General features: G+C 38.1%; 1 protein-coding gene across 3 annotated transcripts in view; it reads left to right on the forward strand.

Annotated features, from left to right (window-relative positions):
- Positions 1-23,938, forward strand: part of mad1l1 (mitotic arrest deficient 1 like 1) — a 281,026-nt gene that overhangs the window by 102,983 nt on the left and 154,105 nt on the right. For 2 of the 3 annotated variants that reach the window (XM_088613218.1, XM_088613219.1), the window contains one exon: positions 2,548-2,638. In XM_088613218.1, the coding sequence (XP_088469344.1) occupies positions 2,548-2,638 (91 nt within the window). Of the gene's footprint in view, positions 1-2,547; positions 2,639-3,376; positions 5,673-23,938 lie in introns of those variants that run through there. The other variant, XM_088613221.1, reaches the window with a different exon arrangement.

Below are 23,938 nucleotides of genomic sequence, written 5' to 3' on the forward strand. Positions count from 1 at the left end.
TATAAATCTGTATGTGTTTGAAGGTCACTGACAGGGCTATCAGGCTTGCTTTTCTTAGGCTTGTTATTATTTCATGTATTTTGATAACAAATAGTGGATATAGTGCAGAATATAGTTGATGGTGCCAACCGGTTACTTCAGTACCAGCCTGTGACAAGGCAGGTTTGCCCCAAGGAACTGGAGGAAATGGCTGCATAAAATAATAAAATAAGGACTGCCAGCATGAAACTCCATATTGTAAATATTGAACATGTTTTGATATTAGTAGGTGTTCATTGTGATTTTTTTCCTCTTTGTCTTGCTTATATTCAGCGCTATATTGTAGGTGTAGATAGTGTGGTTTAAATTTGGTTGGAGCATCTGTTGGGTGAAGTGCAGGGGTTAAGTTCTGTCCCCTTCGGAACTCTTGAGCCAGTTCATCTCCAGTGCTCCAAGAGCAATGCTGCAGATAATGAGGCCAGTATATTACAAGGAGTGTTCATTCTGATGTTTTTTTTTTAACCGTGTGATTAGTGCTCCTGGCCTTTTGGTGGTTTATCTTTCAATAAACCCACTACCTTTTGCTTCATTTTGATTCCTGGTGGAAGGTGATTATTAATTCTGCCCTCTTTATGTGGAATGTTTCCAGTTAAAAAAACAAAAGTGATGGTGTGAGCTCTGGTCCAGAGGTGATTCAAATTCTGGGTGGATACGCTACTGCTGTGTTATTGAGGAAGGTACTTCACTTGAGTTACTCCAGCTTTGCTTCACAATCAGGTGGTTATTGCAAGCAAGAATCTGTTCTCAAATGATTTACCTGGTTAAAGGTTTGGTAAAATTGTAGCTTTCTCTCCTGATTATCTTGATAGTACTTTTTGGTCACTACGCTACAGAGAGAGGATATTGCTTCCCTGTCAAGGAGAGTAAACTAGGATAATTTCAAGTTCTGAATGAATTCCACACACTGACAGGGAGAAAGACGGTGATTTTTCCTCTTCTTTAAAATAGGAGATCGAGAATATTGAATGCAATATTATAAATGTATACACAGTCCTTGCAAAGAACTACTAATAGCCAAGTAGAGTGGGCTAAAAGCCTCCTCATGTTGGGTGCCTTTCCCAAGACCTTTTCAGAGAATCTTTTTAACTGGCATTTGCATGATATAAGCTGATGTGTATTGTGACGAAGCAGAGGAGACTGGAGCGACGAGACCAGAGTTCCCATACGCATTCCGAGCGGAGAGGACTGAGAAATCAGTGGCACTTGCTGGGGGCAGGTGTCGGCCTCTGTAAGGAACGAGAAAGAGCATGCAGAGGGTGTCTGCGGTGGGGGGGTTGTGGATCAGTGACATCGTGGGTGCTACAGTTGTTTAAGCCCTGCTCAGAGTGAGATTAGCACCTCAAAAAGGGATTTAAAGAACTGGAAATCACCGGTTATTGTATTGGATTGTCCACCGCTGGCCAGACAGTATCCACTCGTCAAATCACCAATATTTAGATAGAATAGAGAGAATGCTTGGAGGAAGTAAAAGTGGAGGATAAGGACCAAATCTTAGGGGCAGTTGGGAAGAAACACTGGTTTGGTCCTGCCTGAGCTCTTTGAGTTCCTACAACTAGTCAAGCTACCCCAGAGCAGGGTCTGTTATACGTATATTTTTTTGCCCTGGACTTAAATTAATATTCATCACAGAGTGTTTTAAAGTTTTGCCTTAGATTAGGCAGGGTCTTGGGAAATAGTCTTTGTAGCTCATTACTGTTGTTTACACCTCCCTTTGTTTATTGCAGTCAAGGAGACGAGGAAGGCTTATGATGGAGCAGCACTCTGCAAACGTCTTTATTGCATTTTGTGCAGTATTTTTTTTTACCACGGGGACTGAGGCTAGAGGTTAACAGCTTCAACCTTAAATAGTGAAAAACTTTTATCTTTAAAATTGCAAAAGAGAACAAAAAGTGCTCGAGAGGGATGCAACATCTGCGATAACATTCCTGATTTTTATTTTCCACTGCTGAACCATTCAAACTTAGTATATGTGCTGTGCATCCCATTAGATTTTTAACAGTACTTGAAAGCTCCCTGGAAACACACTTAACAAAGTACCACAATTTATCATCATTAGTAATTTAATAGGGTTATATGCCTTTCAAACTTTTTTCCTCTTATTCTTCCCCTGTTAACGAGGCCTTGCAATGCAGCTTGCAGAGTTCTAACTGTGAGGGTTGTGTTGAAAGGAGTCAGCTGGTGTTAAAAAGTGAGCACTCTTCCTTTTGGTGCATTATGCTATGTTTATAATCGAGGCACCATTTTTCTCACGTCCAAGGATGAAGCTGGTTAGCAGCTTCATGCCTATAACACTGTAATAAATCAGAAAACAAAAAAAAATCATTAGTTGTTTCATTCCAGGACTGTTCTTTGTGAAATGTAATGAAATGTTGATCTTTTCATATACCACTTCCATACCCAGCTTAGTCCTACTTACAATATGTATAGAAACTGCCAGTTTTAAATGTCAAATGGCAATGAAAAATAACATGTTTGGAACAGATATTCATTCTTTTGGTTTTCTTGCAGACAAAAGATTGAAGAGTTGGAGGCAGAGCGCAGGCGCCTTGAAGAGCAGAATAATATGCTGGAGATGAGGCTGGAGAGGCATAACCTCCAGGTAAAAGCGAGAGCTGATGGCATGAAGCCTGTTATTTTCCTGTCTGGTTTGTAGCGTGTTGTTTTGATATGGCATCTAGCAACATTTATCCTTAAGAAGAACTCTGCCATCCAAAGTGAGTAAATCGATTTGCTGAAAGGTTTCTATTCTGTTAAAAATACAGTTGCCAGATCCAAAACACAATACAATACAATAATGTTTACAAACGGGAGTTGGCCATTTGAGCCATTTTGGCTGCTTGGTTTCTAATTGATCCAAGGAGCTCATTCAGTCATTTCTTGAAACAACAACATGGCTGGATACTTTATACCAGTTACCAGCACTGGTATAAGCACTCCCTCTTCTCGCTTTTAAATACAGCTCTCCATCCTTTTCACTTGTTTCCTCTGGGTCATGTTTTGTGGATGATTCTGAAAAAATGTGTCGAGTTGACATCACTCTTGCCTTTGTGCATTCTGAATACTTTATTCAGGTCCCATTGCAGCATTCTTCTTTCTAGACTAATAACGCTAGGTTACTGTCAGTGTAGGGTATTGATTTGAGCACAGAAATATATCTGATTACTCTTCTATGGACTGTCTCCAGAGCAGAAATATCAGTAATATGGTTTCCAAAGTTGTGCACAATGTTCTGTAGATCTTCCCAGCAAACTGATCATTTATAATACTCCTTGATTTAAATTCAGCAGGTTTAACGATATATCGCAATACTTTGTTTCCCTTTCTTTCTTTCCTGCAGTGTCTGGAAGATAACAATGTTGTGTCCGTATAGACAGCCAAGCGTTTGTTATCCATCCATTCATTTTCTAACAGCATTATCCGAAGCGGGGCTGCGGAGGAGAAAGAATCTGTCCTGGCAAACGAGAGCGCAGGCTAGGGTACAGCCTGAACGGGACGCTGGTTTAGCGCAGGCACAGGCACGCACACGCGCACAAACTCCCACGAGAGCTGTTTTCCCCAAAAGCCAGTCAGTCTACCAGCATGTCTTTGGGCTGTTGGGGGAGACTGGAGCACCCGGAGGAAACACCGTGCGCCTGGGGAGAACATGCAAACTCCACACAGACAGCACCCCAGGTCCAGAATTGAACCCAGTGCCCCAGCGCTGTGAGGCAGCAATGCACTACTCTCCTGCCTGTGTTTTTCATAACTAGTTTAAATTGCTGTCTTAATACAGAAATCTGCACTGATATTCATTTAAATTTAATCTACCAGACATTTCCCAATCCTGAATATGGTCTTTTGTTTTGTTTTTTTAACAGGTGCCAGAATGTTTAGCAATCCTTCTATTTTGGTCATGTGTGAATGTGACCAGTTTCCCTCACTGTGGCAGAATCTAGGTCATTGCTAGAACTCACGTAGAGCAGTGGTCCTACTGATCCCTATTGTGCTACACAAATTACATCATCCTAATATGCCTTTTGTACCTTCTGTCCACTAGCCGATTCGTAATTCAACTATATGCATTACCATGAATGCCAGCTGCCTGCAATTTTAGAATTAAATATGAAAGTCTTATATCAGGTTTGTTTCTCTTACTGCCGTTGTTAAAGAAGTCTAGCTAGTTTCTTATGCAGTTGTTTCTTATTTTAGTTCCAAATATTTTTTCCACAGCCTTTCATGTTGTAGAAGTAAGGCTCATTGGTCTGTAATTGCTTGGTTCAGATGGTGGCACTTTGTTAACACTTAGGTTATCACTCTACACAATGAGTGTTATCTTTGTCTGAGACCTATGGATAACATGAGTTAATTTTCTTAAGCACAATTGGTAAAATACCATCAGGGCCTGGGGATGAATCATTATGCGCTTCTAGAACCTGTAACAGTTATGCCACTTCTGTGCTAATATTATTTAATTTTAAGAGCTTTATGTTTGCTTTGCCTGTGGCATGTTGTTTTTTTTTCTTCTTTGGTAAATGCCAAGGTTGTGAAATATTCATTTAACACATCAGCCTTTTCCATTTCATTATGTAAATATTTTTCGTTTTTTAACACTGAGACATTTCATCCTTTACTGTTATTTTGCTGTAATAATACTGAACAAAACTCATTTTAGACAGAATTACACGATTTCTTTCAACATTTCTCATGATCTCTCTCATATTCATTTTAGCCTGTAATTACAGCTTATTATATACTCCTTTTCTTAAATTGGGTCATATTCTTTTTTGAACAGAGCTTGATTCTGCATGCATTCTTTTTAATTGATTATTTAACTATCTGGGCTACTGCTGGCCTGATTTAGATATGCTTGTTCGTGGGATGAGCCTGTTCTGTGCTTCAGGTAGAATATCTTGACATCACTGCCTTCCATTTTCTAATGATTTCGTATCTAACTTATCCCTACCTACTTTCCTTAAAGTGTCTCATTCCTTCATCTGCTTGGTTGTGATTCTACGTACTGTATATGGTTTCAAAGTATGCTTTACAGCACTCTGTATTACAATCGCAATTCCCTGTTGGTTTTCTCAGCTCTGGTTTCTTCACTCTATCTTGTTTGAAAAGACCAGATCAATACAGACATTCCTTCTGGTAGGTGCTCCGACAACAGAGTAAGGAAGCAATTTTTGGCAATGCCTACCTTTTCACTTTCAGCTGCTGACATTCCTGTTGGGTTTTCTCAATCTCTGTGAAAAAAAGTTAAAAGTTTCCAAGAAAATCATTTCTTTCTTTTCACCTCCTTCCCTGATAAAAGACTTCGAATTTGTATCTGAACTGGGAGGTCTGTTGCTATGCACTTTGTTTCTTATACGTCTGACTTGTGTATATATATTCTGGGACTTGTGATTCAGCTGTGCTCCGTTCCTGTGCTTCCTGAGTGTTCTTCTTGATGTCTAGAGCAGCACTGCCACATTTTCCATCTGTCCTTCCTCTCCAGAGTGCTGTGTATCCACTAATGTTCTTTTCATCACCACAATTCCGTTAGCCATGTTTCAGTGATTACAATTACATCATAATTACATGCTAATGCAAATGCTTCTGTTCCTTGCTTTTAGTTGTGGATACTTCTAGAATTAAATTAAGCTGCACACATTTAATTACCTGGTCCTTTGACTTTTTTTTATTCCCTTGCCTTCCTTTATTAATTCTATTAGCTGTGCGTCTCCTTTGTATATGTTCCGGGTATTTTCACTGTCTCCATTCTGGTTGAAATGTTTTGGGATTCCTCAGGGGATCTTTCCCCCAATCATAATGACTTCAGAGTTACGACTATCACGTGTTATGGTCCATCTTGTAGGTTCTGTCAGTCTCACTACATCAGTCGTCAGATACAAGTAAATATGCGTGGTGAACTAAACTCTCAAATATGTTTGGGGAAAAAAAGTTCAACTCTTGAAAATTGCAATGTAAATGAATTAGTTGAAAATGAGAAAAATAGTGGGTTCGCAGACATAAGATTTCTTCTCTTGGAGAAAGAATATCTGAAGCAGCATTCTGCACTTTACGGACTCACTCCCTCAGCCTGGCGTCTTGGAGAAAAGTTAAAGCCCTGGCTCGGACTACTTGTAGTCACGTGGTTGGAAAGGTCAGTTTGCCAGTTTAGTAGAAGAGAGAAGAGAAGCCAGTGAGTTAACCCATGGAAATGAGTTGTGTGCTGGCCTTTGAGGCACAGCCTCACAGATGATGACTGGCTTAAGATGTCATCAAGGATAGTTCTAGTACCCACTCTGCAGGTCTCTCATTGGAGGATTTTACTTTGGGTGATGAACAGTGACATTGACCCATTGGCTTGGGGAGAAAAAGACTAACGACTCAATGCAGCCCATCTACACTATGGACTATTAGATGGTTCAGCACTGGGCACAGTCTGAATGTTACATTTTATTAGCCACATTCCTCTGCATTTACACAGAGGCCCAGGCTGCTTGGTCAAGGCACAGAAACATTATTAGAAATCTTAAGAACTTTTAATTCTAAGTGAAACAATGTGCCTTGCAGTGACAGCTTCAATTTCATTTAAATCATTTTTTTTCAAGAAGGCACTGGATTTTGTGCCATTTTTTACTGATGCTGTTTAACTGTGTAGCTGCATTTTCCTGGAAGCATCACATGTTGCTGAATTGAAGGCAATTTACTGGTTTTTTTTCTACTGCTGAACCATTCATTTGTGCTCTGAATTCCTAAACCTTTTATTTTAAATTTAAATCTCCATCCTCTAACCAGCTAAGATTTAGTGACAAAAAAACAGCACAGCTAACATGGAGTGAAAATTGAAAAAGAAACCCAGAGTGCCTGACTAGAGTGTAGAAGGTGAATATTAGTTGTGACACAAACTAGCTCATTGTTCTTATGAATTTGGTTTCATAAAGCAGATTATAAGTTCCACTCCACCTATTAACATTTGGCTATGCCTTATAAAGTAAGTATTTACTTAAGCTAATTATTATGTAAGACCTTATTAATGTTTTTTCTTTGGCCAGGATCTCCAAAAAAACTGAATTTTCTGAAGATTTGATGAGCTGCCCTGTGTGCATTCTGGTACATAACACAGCACCTGAAGCGTTCCTCCCTAGAGATGGCTCCTTTACTGAAGCACATTTTTTCCAGAGTTGTTTCGAATTGCTTTGGGATCCTTAGTGATGTTCTTAATTGGGAGGAAATCATGCGTCATACACCTTCTTAATTGCACCAGTAATACAATAATTACTATTCTAAGCTACAAAGGAAGTCTCTACAAATTGTATTGTATTCAGCTAAGGCATGCTTAGCTGAAATCTGCACTAGAAAACCACAAGGCTTTCATTTCCACCTATTTTAGGTGTGAGTGAATCTCACGTTAACTGTGGGGGAACCAGTGCAGTCATGGTGTAGTTCAACCTCACAACTTCCAAGTCCATCTGTGCAATGCTTCCAGTGCAGTGGTGTTGTTAAGATTTGTAAGCAAAATGGTGGTCAGGCAGCCATTGTGCTCTATGCAAGAAAACCGTCTTGCCATATGTTGGTTGTATTGTCATTATAACAAAGAGGTTTGAAGCTAATTGGCCGAACAGTCCTTGAACAGGAGCAGTATGCGTCCGAGACCACCTTTGCCATGCAATTGGTGACATGCGGTGCTAGGTCAATTATCACAGCATAGCGTCCAGTTTTGTAGTGTCATGAAATGTATATTCAGGCAGCACAGTGTTTACCAAGACGTAGGCAGTCTGAGGTGAGAACCAACTGGCGGATGCATATCCATCTTGGAGTGTGCAGAAATGACAGTGTTGTGTGTTGTGTTAGTGACGTGGTCACTAGAATGAGCTGTTCATGTTTACAGTTTTTGAAGAGCAGGAAACAGTGTTACATTAACATTGGAGAAAACGAGAAGATAAGATCACTTTATAGGTCATTTCTTAGTATTAGGAATTTGTCTTCTTTCACATACACCAACTTGCTCTCCATGAGACACACAGACAGGAAGAGAAGCTTACAAGAATATTGTTTAAGGGCTTAAGGATCAGGAACTTGTCTGTTCCGGTATAAATGTCCAGTATTTAGCTTCCAGGCTGAACAGAAGCGTTTTACACATTGGAAAAAATTGGAAGATAAGACATAGTTTTACATTCCGTAACAGTAATACTAATACTAAGACTAATAAAAAAGTCCTTGCTCTCCCAATAGGTCTGCTGTCATTGCTTGGAAGTCAGTTATAATGAATAAAGTCCACAACATCCCTAATGCTGAGCAATTGCATCATTCTGAATTAAGGTTTTAGCAAAGAAGAGGCAGACATGTTATAGATATTAGAATAATTTAAAAGGAATCTCAAGGACTTGATGGTATTCCATCAGTTGTCACTTAAAACAGTCACTTAAGATGAGCACAATGCACATTGACAGGAACATTACAAATGTAATGCCCATCCATAAAAAGTATGACAAGACTCAACCAAGAAATTATAATCTAACAACTCACACATCTGTGAAATGTCAGTAAAAAAAAAGAGGATCATCTGAATGAAAGTAGCTTTAAAGGTGTGGAGTCAACATGAATTTAGAAGCACTAGGTCTTACTTTAGAAACAGTTGGTGTTGTTTTATTTGAGCTTTATTCGAGTTCTTTGAAAAACAAACAACAGTAGTGGATAGGAACAGAGGAAATGGTGCTGTACAGCATGCATTCTAGTAGTAGGCACTTCATGAGAAAGCAAGTGTAAGGATTGAGAACTGGTTTTGGATCAATCAATCACTTTTATTTTTATGTAGTGCTGTTCAATCCAGAGTATACATAAATTATATGCATGCAGATTCACCGTGAGCAGAAAAAGGGAGGAAAAAATGTAAGTAGATGTTTGATTGTGCAGCTTAGCCTTCAGTGAAGCCTTCTCTTGCCAGAGTTCAATTGGAGACACCTGTCCGAATTGCCTGTTTAAAACCCTTTGTGAAGAAATTCCAAAGGTGGAAAATGGGTCTCAATGGATTGGTCCTTTTGATAATGGAACAATAGGATCGGCGATTAGGCTATAACAGCAGTCGGGTGCAGAGGGCAGGGGCTGTGGCTAAGCTCTGGCAGTGCAGGGAGGAAGTCAGGGGAGGAATGAGCTGTAGCCAGTTGTGGTTCAACATCGGCAGCCAGCCTGCAGTCCTAAACCCAGTCAGAGTTTGAAAGATTCAAAAGAGAGAGTGGAAGAAACTTGCAAGTCGGCCTAGTTCCCGGGCCTAACAGAACAGATATCTGTTCTCTCCTTCATCGACTTAATGGGTAATCTTCTAATTTAGCTTTCCACTCTCTTGCTTTTTATGTTTTATGTTTTGCTTTAGAACTATAGAAAATATGACATTTTTAAAGCCACTATGTATAATATGTTTTTTTTATATTCGATCACAATCTAAAATAATTATATTTATACATAATTACTAATAATTCTGTATAATACTGTATAACAAATACTGTATTTCATTAAAAAAACAATAATTATATGAGTGTTATACAGTACTGTGACATAATATTTCATTTGGAGTTGTGGTAGTGATGTGCTAAGAGTATCCTGTCTCAGAAATGTAATAATTGCAAACTACTTCTACTGTTATTTTCAAGCTTAAGGTTAGGCCCACACTAGCTGGTTCACAGAACTGAATCTGTTTTAATACATAAATAATACTTAATTTTAAATCATTACAATTCTCAAAGTCACTGCCAGTGTAAAACAAGCAGACCTCTACAGAATCTAAATCAACAAATTTAAAACTGAGAACAGGTGGCACTTTTCACACAGCTTGGTCTGGACCAAGCTACCCAACTCATGTTGAAATACCTGGAAGAGATTCTCAGATCCATTAGCTTCCAACAACCAAATGAGCTAAATAAGCCGAATGAGAATGTCCTGTAGCTGTTCTCGTGTCCTCAAGATGGTTCTGTATAATTGTCAAAGTTAACAGTGTTTCGAGCCAAATGCTAGTCTGTGACAGATAAGATCCTTTTTTTTTCTGATCCATATTTGAGTTTGACTTCTTACATCCCTCTAAATTCTTATCTTTGTCTACTCTTTATCGAACTGGCAGTGGTCGAACAGCTCATCTTGTTTTGACACTTATTTACAACACATCAAATCCATTTTCAGTTCTGTCTTGTCCGAGAAGCAGAAATTGACAACTGTGATAAACAGAGTTTAGGAGCCATTTAACACCTCTATGGCACACTTTGCTGCAAAAGCTGTCACCAAGTCTCTTTTAATTGGGCCCGGGTGGTGGAAAAATGGGAGCTTGGGGTAACGTTATCTGGAACTTTCATCTAAGTGGCTAATGGTCTTCCTCATTAAGTGGAAAAACACAATAAACACAGTAGTTTTTTAATGCTCCTCTTGAGAGTTTGGTATAAGGAGGATAGCTACAGGTTTTAAAACAGACACATTGCTAGTAATATCCCAAACAATTTTATGTAATGAAGTATGGAGGCACTGGGGATTGTTGTGAAATTAAAAATGTAAAACAGAACACATAACACTGCATGAACATTTGGCATGAATTTGCTCATTTGAAAAAAAAATCAAACAAACATGGGTTGTATTTACTCAAGTGCAGATTGAGATTGGGGTATGTAATTTTCAATTTTAGGTTTCACACTGTGCTAGAATATTGTTCATGCTCTGGCAGATGTTTTTTAATTGAACTTTTTCTTTGTGGTGAGGTTAGTACCCTTATTTTTATTCTTTTCAATTTCAATCTAAAAATGAAATATGTAAACTGACTATTGTGCAACACTATGTTTTTTTTACATATGTATGGATTCATATAGCATTACATGCGACACTTTTAGAACTAGTAGCAAACTCCTAGACACCTATTGTTTCATCTTTCGTTTCGAAACTTGAATTCCTGCAAGATCATGAAGTTTGTGAGGCATTTTAATCATTTACTCTCCGCCCCTTAGCTTTTAACGGTTAAATTGAGTGAGTGATTTTTTTTAGACCACTGTGGTTGCAGCAGAACTACACTTTAAAAGATTCAACAAACGAATAAAAAAATGCCCTTTGCAGTCCTGCCCCAGGTTATCTACACCATGCTGTTTGAGAAGGAAGCAAAGAACTCAGAACATTTCCCAAATGTCTTGAAAGTTTAACAATTCGATTTCATGATCTTATCATAAAAAAGAGCAATACCCCTGTGCTCTGGCAGGTTCAGCCAGCTGTCTTGCAATAAAGGCAAACCCGTTTTCTGTGGCTGACCTTTTGGAAGTGCTGTGTTCCTATTGTGACAGCATTACCGAAGCAGCTGGATTTCCGACTGTCAAAGCTTAGTTTTATTTCTGTCTTTTATGGACTTGGAGGTTTTATCAGATGAATCATTATCGGAAAAGATGTAAAAATTCTGTAAAAACATAAACCCTTTATGACTGCTAAAAGTAAAGGATTATTCAGAACATTATTGCAGTTGTGCGAAATGTACTGTATATCTAGTGACGTCCAGTTTACCCTGGAACATTCACGGTCTTCATACCTATATTTACATATGTAAAGTATCACAGAATTACCCTTTTTAAGTTGGTTTATAAGTAGCTTTACATTAGGTGGTGTAAGGGTTAACAATTTAATATTCAGTTACTTGGTGTTGCTGCTTCATAATTCTCAAATGAAATGAACCAAGGATGACCACATATCAATAATTATATTGGTTAAGAGGATGTTGAATTTCTTGTCTCCCTTTGAACTAATATTACTGCTGTTTGAGTCATCTCTAATTCACTTTTCATATGTTAATATATTTAACCAAATTGAGGAAAAAAATAATTGGATTTCTTTACTAAATTATGCATTGAAGTGGTATTTAGTTTGACCAAATTTTGCCTGGTTTCAAAACATTGCTATGACATGATGTGTTTGGCGTAATACCTAACCACAGGTCAAAGTCAGAGCCGTGCTTTTCATTTTTAATGTTATCAATTCCCCCACCCAGGACTGCTCTGAGTAATTCTATACATTTTGGTTGATAGGGGCAGTAGGGAATGAAGCCTGTTAAACAGGTTTTTTCAGAATATTTAGATTCAAATACATGCATATTCCTTATAACACTGAGGTTGTGTTTCAGAGAGGTTGAATGCCCTGAGAAACAGTGCTCAAAGAGGTTGTTATAAAATTATCTTACGAGAGATCAATCAGCTTATGACTTGTTGAGTCATATAACTTGCATCCTGCGTCCATTCTGATTCTGTGCCTTACATACTGTACTTTATCACCCTGGATAGGAAATTTGCTTTACAGGCAGGTAGAAGACATAATACATTGAACACAACATGAAACCATGTTTGCAGCTTTAAGTGATTCTCACAATTTAGAAAAAACAAAGAAGTTCACCAGTTTGTGTGAAATGCAGATCCAGGCAGGATGAAAGAAAAAAAAAAGTTAAAAACAACAGTCAGCTGTCCAAATCAAGCAGGTTTAAAGCCGTTGGAATCAAGGATAACTTATTTCAATTGCACTTATTTCTAGGTAGTCTAATTAAGCTCAGATTCACTGTGCCAGGCGTGGTCATGATAGGCAAAGATTATACTGGCCTTCTGCACTACTTGTGTAGACGTCGGCCAGCTGTAGCTGTTGTGCACCACTACCTGTGCTGGCTGCCTGCTCAGGCCAGCTCAGTCTGGTAGTCTGAAGCCGTGCCCTGACAGAAGGCGCTCGCGTTCGCTCTCAGCCTTGACATTTGTGCCACTTTTGATTGCAGTCCTCTTTCCTGCTTTGTGTTAAGAAAGTGAAAATTAGATGAAACGGAAGAGTAATTAGCATAGAGGCTTCACATTCCCCCCCGCTCAGTCTCATTAGTTTATTAGGAAAGAAAGCATTATGCATTTTTCTGACTGCAAGTTTGTTGTTTTTCTTTATTTTGCTTTCTGTGTTGTTAGTTTTCCTTTAGTTGTTGTATTCTCTTTGTAAAAAGAGCTTGTATTGACCAAATTCCAGTCTTGCATTACAAAACCGCTTATACTTGTAATTCCTGTGACTTTCCCCACTTTGTCCCGGCACCGAACGAGCAGATGTGCTCTGGATAAAACACGTATCATTTCTAGCGGTGATGCTGGAGTGATAATTTCGTGTTTAGTGCAGATGATGACATCATAGATACTTTCTTATGTTTTTATCTGTGCAAGCAAGACAAAGAACAAAATGTTTCAGAACAGCTTTCCTAGTGATAGGACTGTCACCTCCAATACCTCATCACAGATTGTATGTTTCTTTGAAATTGGGCCTGTGATCCAGGAATGTGAATAAGCTTTACATGAGCAGCATGGATAATCAAATTCAGTCATTTGATTTTAGTTTTTGAAGTTTGCCCAGAAGCAGTGGAAACCCATATGTCTAATGAAATTAATTTACATCTAAATTTTAGTTTTAAGATTTTAAAGTTTTCTTTTGCTCTCAGTATATTAATTATTGAGTTTGTTAGCATGAGGAAAATATAATGATTGTTTTATTGTTTTTATACAATGCAACTATAATTAAACTTTTCCTTTTGGAGTTTTTTTTATACCTTAAAAATGAACACCCATCCCGACTTCAATATTCTGTTCATTACATAGTGTGTTTACGTAAAACTGATTTCACCTCAGAGAGTGAGCCTTTCTTACCTGTCACATGGGCACGTATGGAGAATTACCCTCACCAATGATATCCATTTCAAATTTTGTTTAAGGAAAGAACCTTGTAATTAGAATAAACACCAAACACAGCTTACATTTAAAATATCCATTAAATGCTGACATGCTGGAGAGAATTACATTTGAACACATCTGTAAATATTAGACATTCATCTGACACCGTACTGTTCAATAACTGAACACAAATCAAAGATGTCTGCTGTATGGGTTATTCACAAATTTCGGCAGAAACTCACGGTGGAGAATAGAATGCCACCTGTGTGTGAGAATTAAGCAAGACAGCGTATGAATCTGAGCCAGGGGTGGTGATGATAGTGACGGCAGTGCACTCACCCCACTGTTCATCACTCCGGCTCTGGCGGTCCCTAATGTAAACATTGTATACAACGTGTGCAAGGCAGAGGTTGTATACGACTGCAAAATCTTCTGGTCATATTCCCCAGTGAGGCTGTGTGGTTGCATGTAGACATTTGTGATCAAAAATATGACTTGTCAACTGAGACAGTAAAGTTCTACAATCTTAAAACCGATTACTTTGCTGCTGTATTATAGATGATAAAAGTAGGTCTCCGCGGTTCATTTTCATCATTATGCCATTCATTTCATATAGTGCTCAGATCAGAGAAAAGATAATCACTGTAATTTAATTTCTTCATTTTGAGGGGCTGGTTTGTCCTAAATGCTTGCTGCTCTGCTAGCTTGTTTGAAAGTTCCGTATAGACCGAATATGGCAATAAAAGCAGGAGGTTTTGTCACAATTAGGAGAAATCTTGAGTATTTTATGGTTTATTGGAATAAAAAAAAACATTTTGTGTAGATTAAGAAATGTGTTTAAGAGGTTTTGAGAAAAGGGACCTGCAGTCCCCATTGAACAACACTCGGGCATTTCATGGTAGGAAAAATGAGAGAAATAGAGTGATCTTGTTTTCTGTATTCCTACTGAAGTGAATATTCGGACATGCTTGAAGACTCAGCTGAGTTGGAAAGAATAAAAGATGTCAAGGTCTAGTGAAGAATCGATCGAAGAGCTTGACTTAGAAATAAAAGTTGCATTGGCGCTTAAGCTTTCAAGTTAGGTGTTGTGACAATGTGAACACATACAAAAAAAACAACAGTCCGGCTTTTAAACCATTTGGAGGAGAAACAAATGATCAGAATTTAGCACAAGACAGTAAGACTGTGTTGGCCAGGAGGTCTCTGGACCTCCGACTGACCTGATTCATCTTTGAATTCAACTGGTGAAACTATTTCACACTTTTCTAACGGAGGTGCCGTGTGTTGTGGCTACTTACACTTGACCGCTGTGTACCACACAGAAGGTGAATTACCCTTTGGTTAGTGCACAATAATCTATCACACTATTAACCGTAAAACGTTTCCTTCCATTATTGAAGTCTACCTAAAGACAGAAACCACAGAGAAATCAAAGCTCCTTCATCTAGTCAGCAATTGGCAAACATGTTTATGGCAGATTTAATTGCACAAATGCCTGGAAGAGAATTAACCAGTTACAAGTAAGAGTCAAATGTATTACATTGTGTCATTGATGCAAAGTGTGCATAACTCTAATTAGTTCAAGGAAGCATGTTGAGTCTTATGAAGTTAAGTACACTGTCACATAATGATGAAATTCTGAGTTTTGGCAGTTGAGTGGGTTTATAGGATCTGACGGGTGGTAATTGCCTGGTACTTGTGTGCAAATTGCCCCCAGGAAGACTGCAGCTGATGACGTCTGTTGCATGCTTGTGTATGTGCCGCAGATGTTTCTTCTAATGTAAGCAATGACATTCACTCTGCGTCTTTTTTAAAAGAAATGCATAAGGCTTTAGGTAGATGTAAAATAAGCTTTGTTTATTGTATTAATGTTTGTCTGAATCAGTTCAGTTTTGCAATTTTGTCTTCCGTCTCAACTGACAGCAAAATGGTGACTTGTAAATGCCTTTAAGCTATTTTCTTTACAGAATGGGAAGACCTATATCTGGAAAACTCTGAGCTCTTGGAGTAGAATCGGCTCCTTGTAATTTAACGCTTTCTGCTTGAACCTTTCAGTTTCACATAGAAGTTATTACCACTCATAACCTTTCTTTTTCTGTGATTTACACATCATTGACTTCTATCCATCGTGTTAGAGGCTGTTCACAGACACTACAAAATCGGACAAATAGCCTCTTCTCATTCGTAACCTTGATATTCTTATGCTTTCTACGCATTATTGTTTAGATTTATATCTGTGACAAGACTGTACAGTAAATTAAGCATTTTGTTATCATGTGAAAGTGAAATTTCTATTTGCTTGAGCCCCATCTGCTCTCAAGTATCATACAGTATATCATGAAGTGTATGTGTTTTAAGCCAAAGTACATTGTGTGTGCATGGTTATACATTTTCTCTGATTCGGTGCTCTCACTACAGTCAAAAAACCTGATGTCAATGTAAATCCTGCATTTCTGACTCCGTGAAGGTCTTCCTGCAAAACACATCACGAATAAAGAATATATTTCAGTTCACTAAACACCCTCAAAAGGAGCTGATCTCTGGTGCTCACCTCTGTTTGTCTTAGAAGGTTCAAACCTACCATTTGTGTGTAAGCGCATCTATATATTTAATTCATGATGCTGATATTTCAAACCAGCACAGGAAAAGCATTCACACTATCCACAAATGTCTGTTCACCCTGAAGAAAGCATAGATGTACACGGTAACCAGTGAAATGTTTTGTTTTGAGCCTCGTCTTCTGTACTGTATCCTGGATTGAGGGAGGAAAGTGAGAGTGTTTCGTGCTTAAAATGTCTGTTTCTGCCACTGTGGTCATTTAACAGTTTCTATAATTCAGTTCAAAGATAATTTACTGCCAGAAGTTGTTTCTGAGAAATCTAAAGCTGTTTTTCTGCAACACAATTCTTCTATTCATCATTCATTTGTCTTGAAAAGAAAAGGATTCTTTTTTGCATTCTTCTTAGTCGTACCTGTCACTTTCTTTTTAAAAACAAAAATGATGACACTTGGTAATGGTCCCATAAAAGCATTTTGGCAGGTGGAAGTATTCCTAGAAAGTTTCTGCTTTTGTAGTGGGAAGACAAAATACCTGGACTATCTTGACAAGCCACTAATTATTTTGAAACGAGTAATGATTCACATTTCTCCTGTAGTTTATTCTCACTAAAGCTCAAGCTGTTAAGAAAAAATGTAGCTAACCTGCAACATCAGATTTTTTTTAAATACTAATATTTTAAAATATAATTAAAATAAATTTTGTTATTTGTAATTGTAAGAAATGCAGATACAAAGGGGTTATTGTTACAATTTGTAATTGCAAAAAACACCCGACACATTCACAAAGAATATTCTCTGGGGGGGGGGGTTTCTAGTGAGTGTTTTTAAAGAACATTCTTTAAAAAAAAATGCCTTCGGTTGTCTTGTCACGGACTCACTTTCCCGACTGTGAAATCCAAGCGCCCTGAAATTGAGATCATTAATAAGGAAAAAAAAAAACGTTCAAAAATGAGAGGAGCAAATGAGGAAAAAAAAAAGAGAAAACTTAAGTCCCCAGATTACCCAGAAAGGAATAGAAACTCGACTTGAAAAAGGCGGTTGTGTGTTTAGCGGCCGTGAAAGGCCGTTCCACAGCTTCAGTCAGGGTCTGTTGGAAAGGTGAGCTCTCTCTCCCGCCTGCCCTCCTTAAATGAATCCCTCCAGGGACTCCAGGAGCGAACCTCCACCACAGAGCCCTCTGTTAATCCTTTCAGCAGAGCAGCGAGGCGAGACAGGCCAGAAGAGCTGGCCCCAGGAGACTCTCTCCAGCTCTTCCTCTCTTGGCTATCCATTATTGAAAGACACTGTCAGGAGCTGGCCTTGCGCATTACAAAGTTTAAAACTCCTGTTAAGTTTATATGAACTTTTATCTGTTAAAGTATAAATCTTCATTAAAGTGACACCTGGAAGTTCCATTAATGGAGCTACCGGTATGTATGTCCTCGCTCCTCTGCCGTTGATTCAAGTGCAATGTTCTTTTACGTTTGGTCGGTCGCTGGGTTTGAATTGGTTCTTGGCAGGTTACCACTTCTTGTTTTAAATAGGTGTTCAAAACATTTTTAACTACAGTTAATTAGTTGATAGCTGTGTTCTTGTAATCTGATTGTTGCTCTCATTGTAAACGTGGAATCCAATAACGTGGTTTTCAGAGTACTAAGACGTGGGTGACGTTATGATCGCATGGACAAATCTGTTTTTACGACACGGGAGGAAAAAAAATATTTTCAGGGCTCCTGGATGAAAGGTGATTAAGGTTTTCCGGAGTGAAAATACAGCCCAATTCACTATAATTCAACTGTTTCTGAAGTTCCTGGCCTTGGTATTGTTCCCTGTAGTACCCTGAATTAGAACTCATGTCTAAAGCCTCTTGTGACATCCTTGGAAGTGTGTTGTTGCAGTTGTTTTAACCTCTCTTTCATACTCCTTGTAGGAAGTTTGTTACAAATTATAGTATGGTGCACATATGACATGTACAGCCTAGTAATAGTGCATGATTCTGGTTTCTGAACAGCTATCAAGCTCAAGAGAGTGCTACATTTCCCCCTTGGTATTTACAGGAACATTTGCCTGTAGTGGAACTGTTTTTATATGTGTGCTGCAGACCGAGAAGGTGTCCTACTGTATGTGATCGTGTGGGCCGTCATCCACTGGGTAAACTGCCACATGTACACTCTGCCACATGTAAAGCCTTTCAGGCCCCCAAACCCAAAACACATGTTTTTGCAAAAATGTGAAATTGATCAATTTAATACGCTATGCTAGCCTCTAGAGATTTAGCCTTGAGAGCTTTAGTAAAAGGATGTTTTAATTTGTTCTGTCTTGGTGGCGGGGAGCTTTCCGTCTGTGATGACCAATGGATAAGGACGCAATACTACCATACAGCTAAAGAAAAATGATTTAATACCTCATCTTACTAAGAATATAATAACATAAGGAGGTTATGGATGCTATTGAGAGGAGCCCATTAAGCTCATTTGCTGAAGCTCTTCTGGTTTTTAGTAGCTAATTGATTCAAGGTTCTCCGCATGTCGTTCTTTTGAGAAGGCAGGTCATCAGCTGCAGCAGCACAGCCTTTTCAGAATCCCATAATCCTTTGCTTAAAAGGTGGTTCCTGTTCTCTGATTTGAGTGCTGCCATTGTTCTCTGAAGGGAAAATGGGAATTTAACCTTTTCATGTACTGCATTTCTTAATATTAATGTCGTGCTTGCTGTGTTCATGCATGTTTGATGAACAAGAGAATGTAACCATGGCTGTCAAAATCAACAAATTCTGTGTATTACTACAGACAAAACAGTCTCAGAGAAAAATGTATTAAATAATTAAATATTTCCATTAAGTAAGGCTGTTCCCCTAGTTAGTTTGTGGAGCTGTATGGAGTTTCCATAGAATGCGGCTTCTTAACGCATGGAGTTAGTCTGGTGCTCTTGGGAGTTGGTGAACTGGCTATTCAGATAGATGAACTAAGTTTGCACACATTTTGGAAAACCGCCAGAATTTTCAGTGCCATGATTACTTTCTCTTATTTTCTACGGTGGTCAAATCATCCATTTAGAATAGCATTTTCTTTGCACAGACACTGGCCCAAATCAGAGCCGGATCACTATGTCAGTCAATAAAGCTGAACTTAATCTGATCTGCGGATGAACGCTCAGATACCGATACCTGTCAGATGGATTCAGGAATAGCCTTCTGAGACATCTGTTGGCTGAGACAACTGGGTGCCCCAGTTCAATTTAACACAAAATAAGCTAAATTATAAGCATGGCTTTGTGTGAATCCTGAAAGGTGACTTTAGGCAACAAGTCGTTGACAGAGACACAATCTGTAGAGTATAAATATAGACTGTTCCCTAGCTCTGGCAGAAGCTAGAGAATGTAAATGTGTTTGCTGCCTTTAGAAAATCACTCCCAGTGTAAAGGAGAAACAGTAAATGGAAGAGGGCACAAGTCTTACAAAGTGCTTGTGTGTAGCTCTAGCATGAGAATCTGCACAGCAGATTCTCAAGAGGCCCACAGGATTGACTTTGTCAGTGCCTTTGAGAATTTTTAGTACTTGAATCAGTTCCCCTCACAGTCTTCTCTTTTCAAGACTAAAAAGGCTCATCTATTTTGTCTGTCAGTGAAGGATATTCATTTAAGCCTTGGAGTGTATCTGATCCCTCTTGTCTGGAGTGATTCCAGATCAGTGATGTATTTTTTGTAATATTGTTACCAACGCAGTATACGATATTCTAAATGACATCTTATGGCTGCATTGTACAGTTTTACCATATCTTAATTTAAAGGCTTGAACTGTACGTGCAGTCTTTTCCTTTTGGCTATTGCTTCTCCACGTGAGAAAAATATTTGGAAAATTAAAGTTGTTCACACAGACGTGTTTCCCAGTTTATGCTTTTAGTTTATTACACATGCCACACCAGAATGCTGTAATTCCTAATTTGACAGGGGCATTGGTCTTCATTAATATGCCACTGGAAAAACTGCACCATCCCAAGGTATGTCCAAACTCTATGTGCATGTGTGCAGTAAATGGTGTGGTAATTTCTGTGTATTCTGATACATAATTGCATTCAGTATCCATTAGTTTTCTGTTTTTAGTGTTTTCCATCTCTTATCACAAAGCAAAACTGTCCTGATGACAGATTATATAGATATTCCTGATTATCATTTTGATTTATAGCCACACTGCCTGTGATATGATAGAGTGAAACAGAAATATATGATGTCAAAAGCTGTATACTGTACATCACCATTAATATACTGTACATGATTATGTGCTTAAGATGTAATGATTAAATTACTAGTTGTGATGATTAAGGCACTGCAATGATATCACTGTTAAATGTGTTTTTTAAAGAGACTATATGCAATTCCTGCTACTGAGGAGCTGAAATACAAATGACAAAATTAGTCAAGGAAATCTTCAAGCTTTACCTTTTTAACGTCGTTTTTTTAAGTGTAGCGGTAGGATACTGCTGGGCCCTTGAGATTTGTTTATATTGAGTGCTTCTGGTACGATAATATTATTTAATGTAGAACTTTATATTGGCTTATCCTGAGGCATTCCGTCTGCTTTTCCATGCTAAACACCGGTGTGATCTGTTTATTTTATACATCAGAGACTTCCCTTTCATCATCTGAAAGTGTCCTGTTTTTAAATCTCTACTCGAGACACTGCTTGCTCATGTAATATTGAACACTTTATCTTAGATTCTTTTGTATCTCTCCCTTGCCTTTCTTGATGTACTTTTTTAAACTGGCTTGTAGTTCATAATATACTTCCATAGTGTGTTTCTCGATAAATCTAAATTGTATGTTTATTGATTTATTTAATCATTTTGTGCCAGTTCTGTCCTGACTTTGAATTACTTTCTCATGGGATGAATCTAAAACTACCTCATTTCTTAATAGCCTGCTTTCCTGAGATTATAAACCTATAATTTATAAGGTTATAAGTATAATAAAGTTTACTTAGTTTACTGTACTTGAAAACTTACAGCATGTTAATTATAATTCCCTGATGGTTCTCTCACCTCTGTTTTCTTCACTGTCCCTGTTGTTTGAAAAGACACTACACACATTCCCTCTAGTAGGTTTTCTGAGACACGGCTTAATAAAGGAAATCTTAGCCAGGTCTATCATTTTAATTTCACCTGCTGATATTCCTGCTGGATTTTTCCCATGTATGTGAGCAAAATTCATATCACATCTAATTGCACACGCATCCCTGATTTCTTTAAGTAAGACTTCATTATAATTGACATCTGAATTAGGTGGTCTGTAGCATACTCCTACACCATTTCCTTCAGACTTGTTTTGATCAAGCCTGACCCTTGTGGATGCTGAGACCATTCTGATTCATGCCGGCTGCTTCCCTGTGCCTGACTGCTCTTCTTGATGGACAGTAATGCTTCTTCTCCTCATCCATCTTACCTGTCTCTTTGGAATCCTGTGTTCTCATTAATGTTGTTTTCTTCACCATCGCATTCTGTTAGCCATGTTTCAGCGATTCCAATCACATCTTAATCTCATGCTAATGTCTTTGCTTTTATGATTTGCATTTTGTTCCAGATACTTCAAGTTATGAGGCATGAGCATTTCATTATCCAATCATTTGTCGTTCTCTGGAGTACTGCTTTTGATTCCAGGACATGTTCATCGCCATTGTTTGTTGGATTCAACCACTAGTTTGAATGTTTTTGAATTTTGAATTTGTGGAAACTTAACATATCCATCATGTCATTCAAATATAAGGTAGCACGTCTGTACAAATCAGTGGTGGAGCAGGAAACATCCTTGATGTAAGTCTTTAGTGTGGGTGCCCACCCTCAATACACACTGTTTACTTCACTAACTAGACCCATTTATTTTAAAAAGTAGCGAAGCCATTTGTCACTAGTTCTGTATTCTCCCATTGTCTCTGCATTTTAAAAAATATTTTAAAATTAAATTGTATTCTCTTATTGTAATGATTCAAAGATCATGGTTAAATGACCACTTAAAAGAGTAGCAAGTCTTTCAGCTTCCTGGTACAGGAAGAGCTCAGTTCACTGTGAACTGATCTGCCTGAAAGCTCTTAAAAGTTTGAGAGCTTTGCAACGATTGGAATGTTGGCTTCTCAGCCGAAATGTTGTGTTTTCTCTCTTCTCTTTTTAGCATGGAATAAACCTATTACTTGTTCCTTGTATAATGTTTTGAGGTTTAAGGACAGCATTGTACATTGAGCATTCAGTGGTCTTATGGGAGTACTGATGGTATTGTACATCCTAAAAATCTTGAACGACTTTTACCAAAATTAGAAAGCACCCTGATTATCTACATTGAAAAATAAAGTAAATGATCAATTTCAGCAGGTCTTCTCATCAGTCTCTCACTCTCTAGCATTTTATTTAAAAATAGTAAGTTTTCCAGAAACACAACCTTAAATGCAACTTAAATGCAGGGTGGAAAGTACACAGAGGACTATTGATAACAAAAAAAGGTAAACATTGCAAAAAATTGGGTTCACAAACACCTTATGGGATCACAGACATTTCCGTTAACAATGCATTTTAAAAGAAAGATTTGAGTTTGTATTGTAAGATCTAAATAAAATTACAGAAAATGCACATTGAAATACATTGTAGTCATATCATTTTTAGAAAATGGATTAAAATGTGCTGCATGTTGATAATCCAGTTTAGTGTCATGAGCAAGAATAAGGCTATAATAGAGGACACTGGTCAAGGATGAATGAGTTCTGCTTAGTATGGTATTGCTTTTTGCTTCAATCTGCTTCTGAAAATGAGTTGATCTGTGTGACTTCAGCTTTGTCCCTTTTCAAATTCATGCTGAAAGTCCTTCTCATTGGCAATACACAGGGCCTTCTCTTTTAGCTGCATGGAACAAATGACAAATGTGACCTTTCGCTTCTAATTTTCATGTTTAATACCTGCTGAACAGCATACATGGTTTTAGCAGCAGTATCTGTAGAAATTTTATAGAGTACGAAAAGCATTGTTTTTCAACATTTAATGCCCTTCTTTTCTCTTTGCATTGTTTTGGCCTTGCGAGTAGATTTTAACATTCTTTGTTGATCAGTGAAACAGCCCAGAGCTCTTTTTAGTTGTGTGGCTGGGGTTAGTTCATGGAGGTTCATTGTATCTGGTTTAAAAGTACCCGTGCAACAGTAATGTGTTTGTAAGATGAGGGTGCACATTTGTACTTTGAACAAATAAGAGCTATCTATTTTTTTTTCATACGCGCAAGAAATAGAAGTAAAATCAAATGAAAATCTTATCTTGGTTTCTGAAACGTTAGTCAGCAATTTATTGTGTTAAGAAATGCACTGGTAATAACAGATTCATTCTTCAATATCTGCTATTAGGTGCCAAGTATGTGTGGTTTTATTCAATCATACTTTTACTGATGTACACAATCTATCAAATCTATCAATTTTGTCTTGGAGACGTCTTTTCCAGAATACGACCACAGACATCACATGAGAGCCGGGGTTAGTCTAGGAAGTAATAAACTACAAAAATATGTCTGTTTTTAAAGGTACTCCATAGTCATAGCTGAGGCTGCCAGGATGCTGCAGCTTCATTCATCATCCCATGAATTGTGACTTTTGCTTCCTTTGATGAGGCCCAGTGGTCCTCTACAGTTCCAGTTGTCTTTTGTGCTCATGCAGCTATGACTTGCAAAGACGACTGTGCTTCTCCCCC

This window comes from Lepisosteus platostomus, chromosome 19 (genome assembly GCF_059453375.1).
Source record: "Lepisosteus platostomus isolate fLepPlt1 chromosome 19, fLepPlt1.hap1, whole genome shotgun sequence".
Lineage (NCBI taxonomy): Eukaryota > Metazoa > Chordata > Actinopteri > Semionotiformes > Lepisosteidae > Lepisosteus > Lepisosteus platostomus.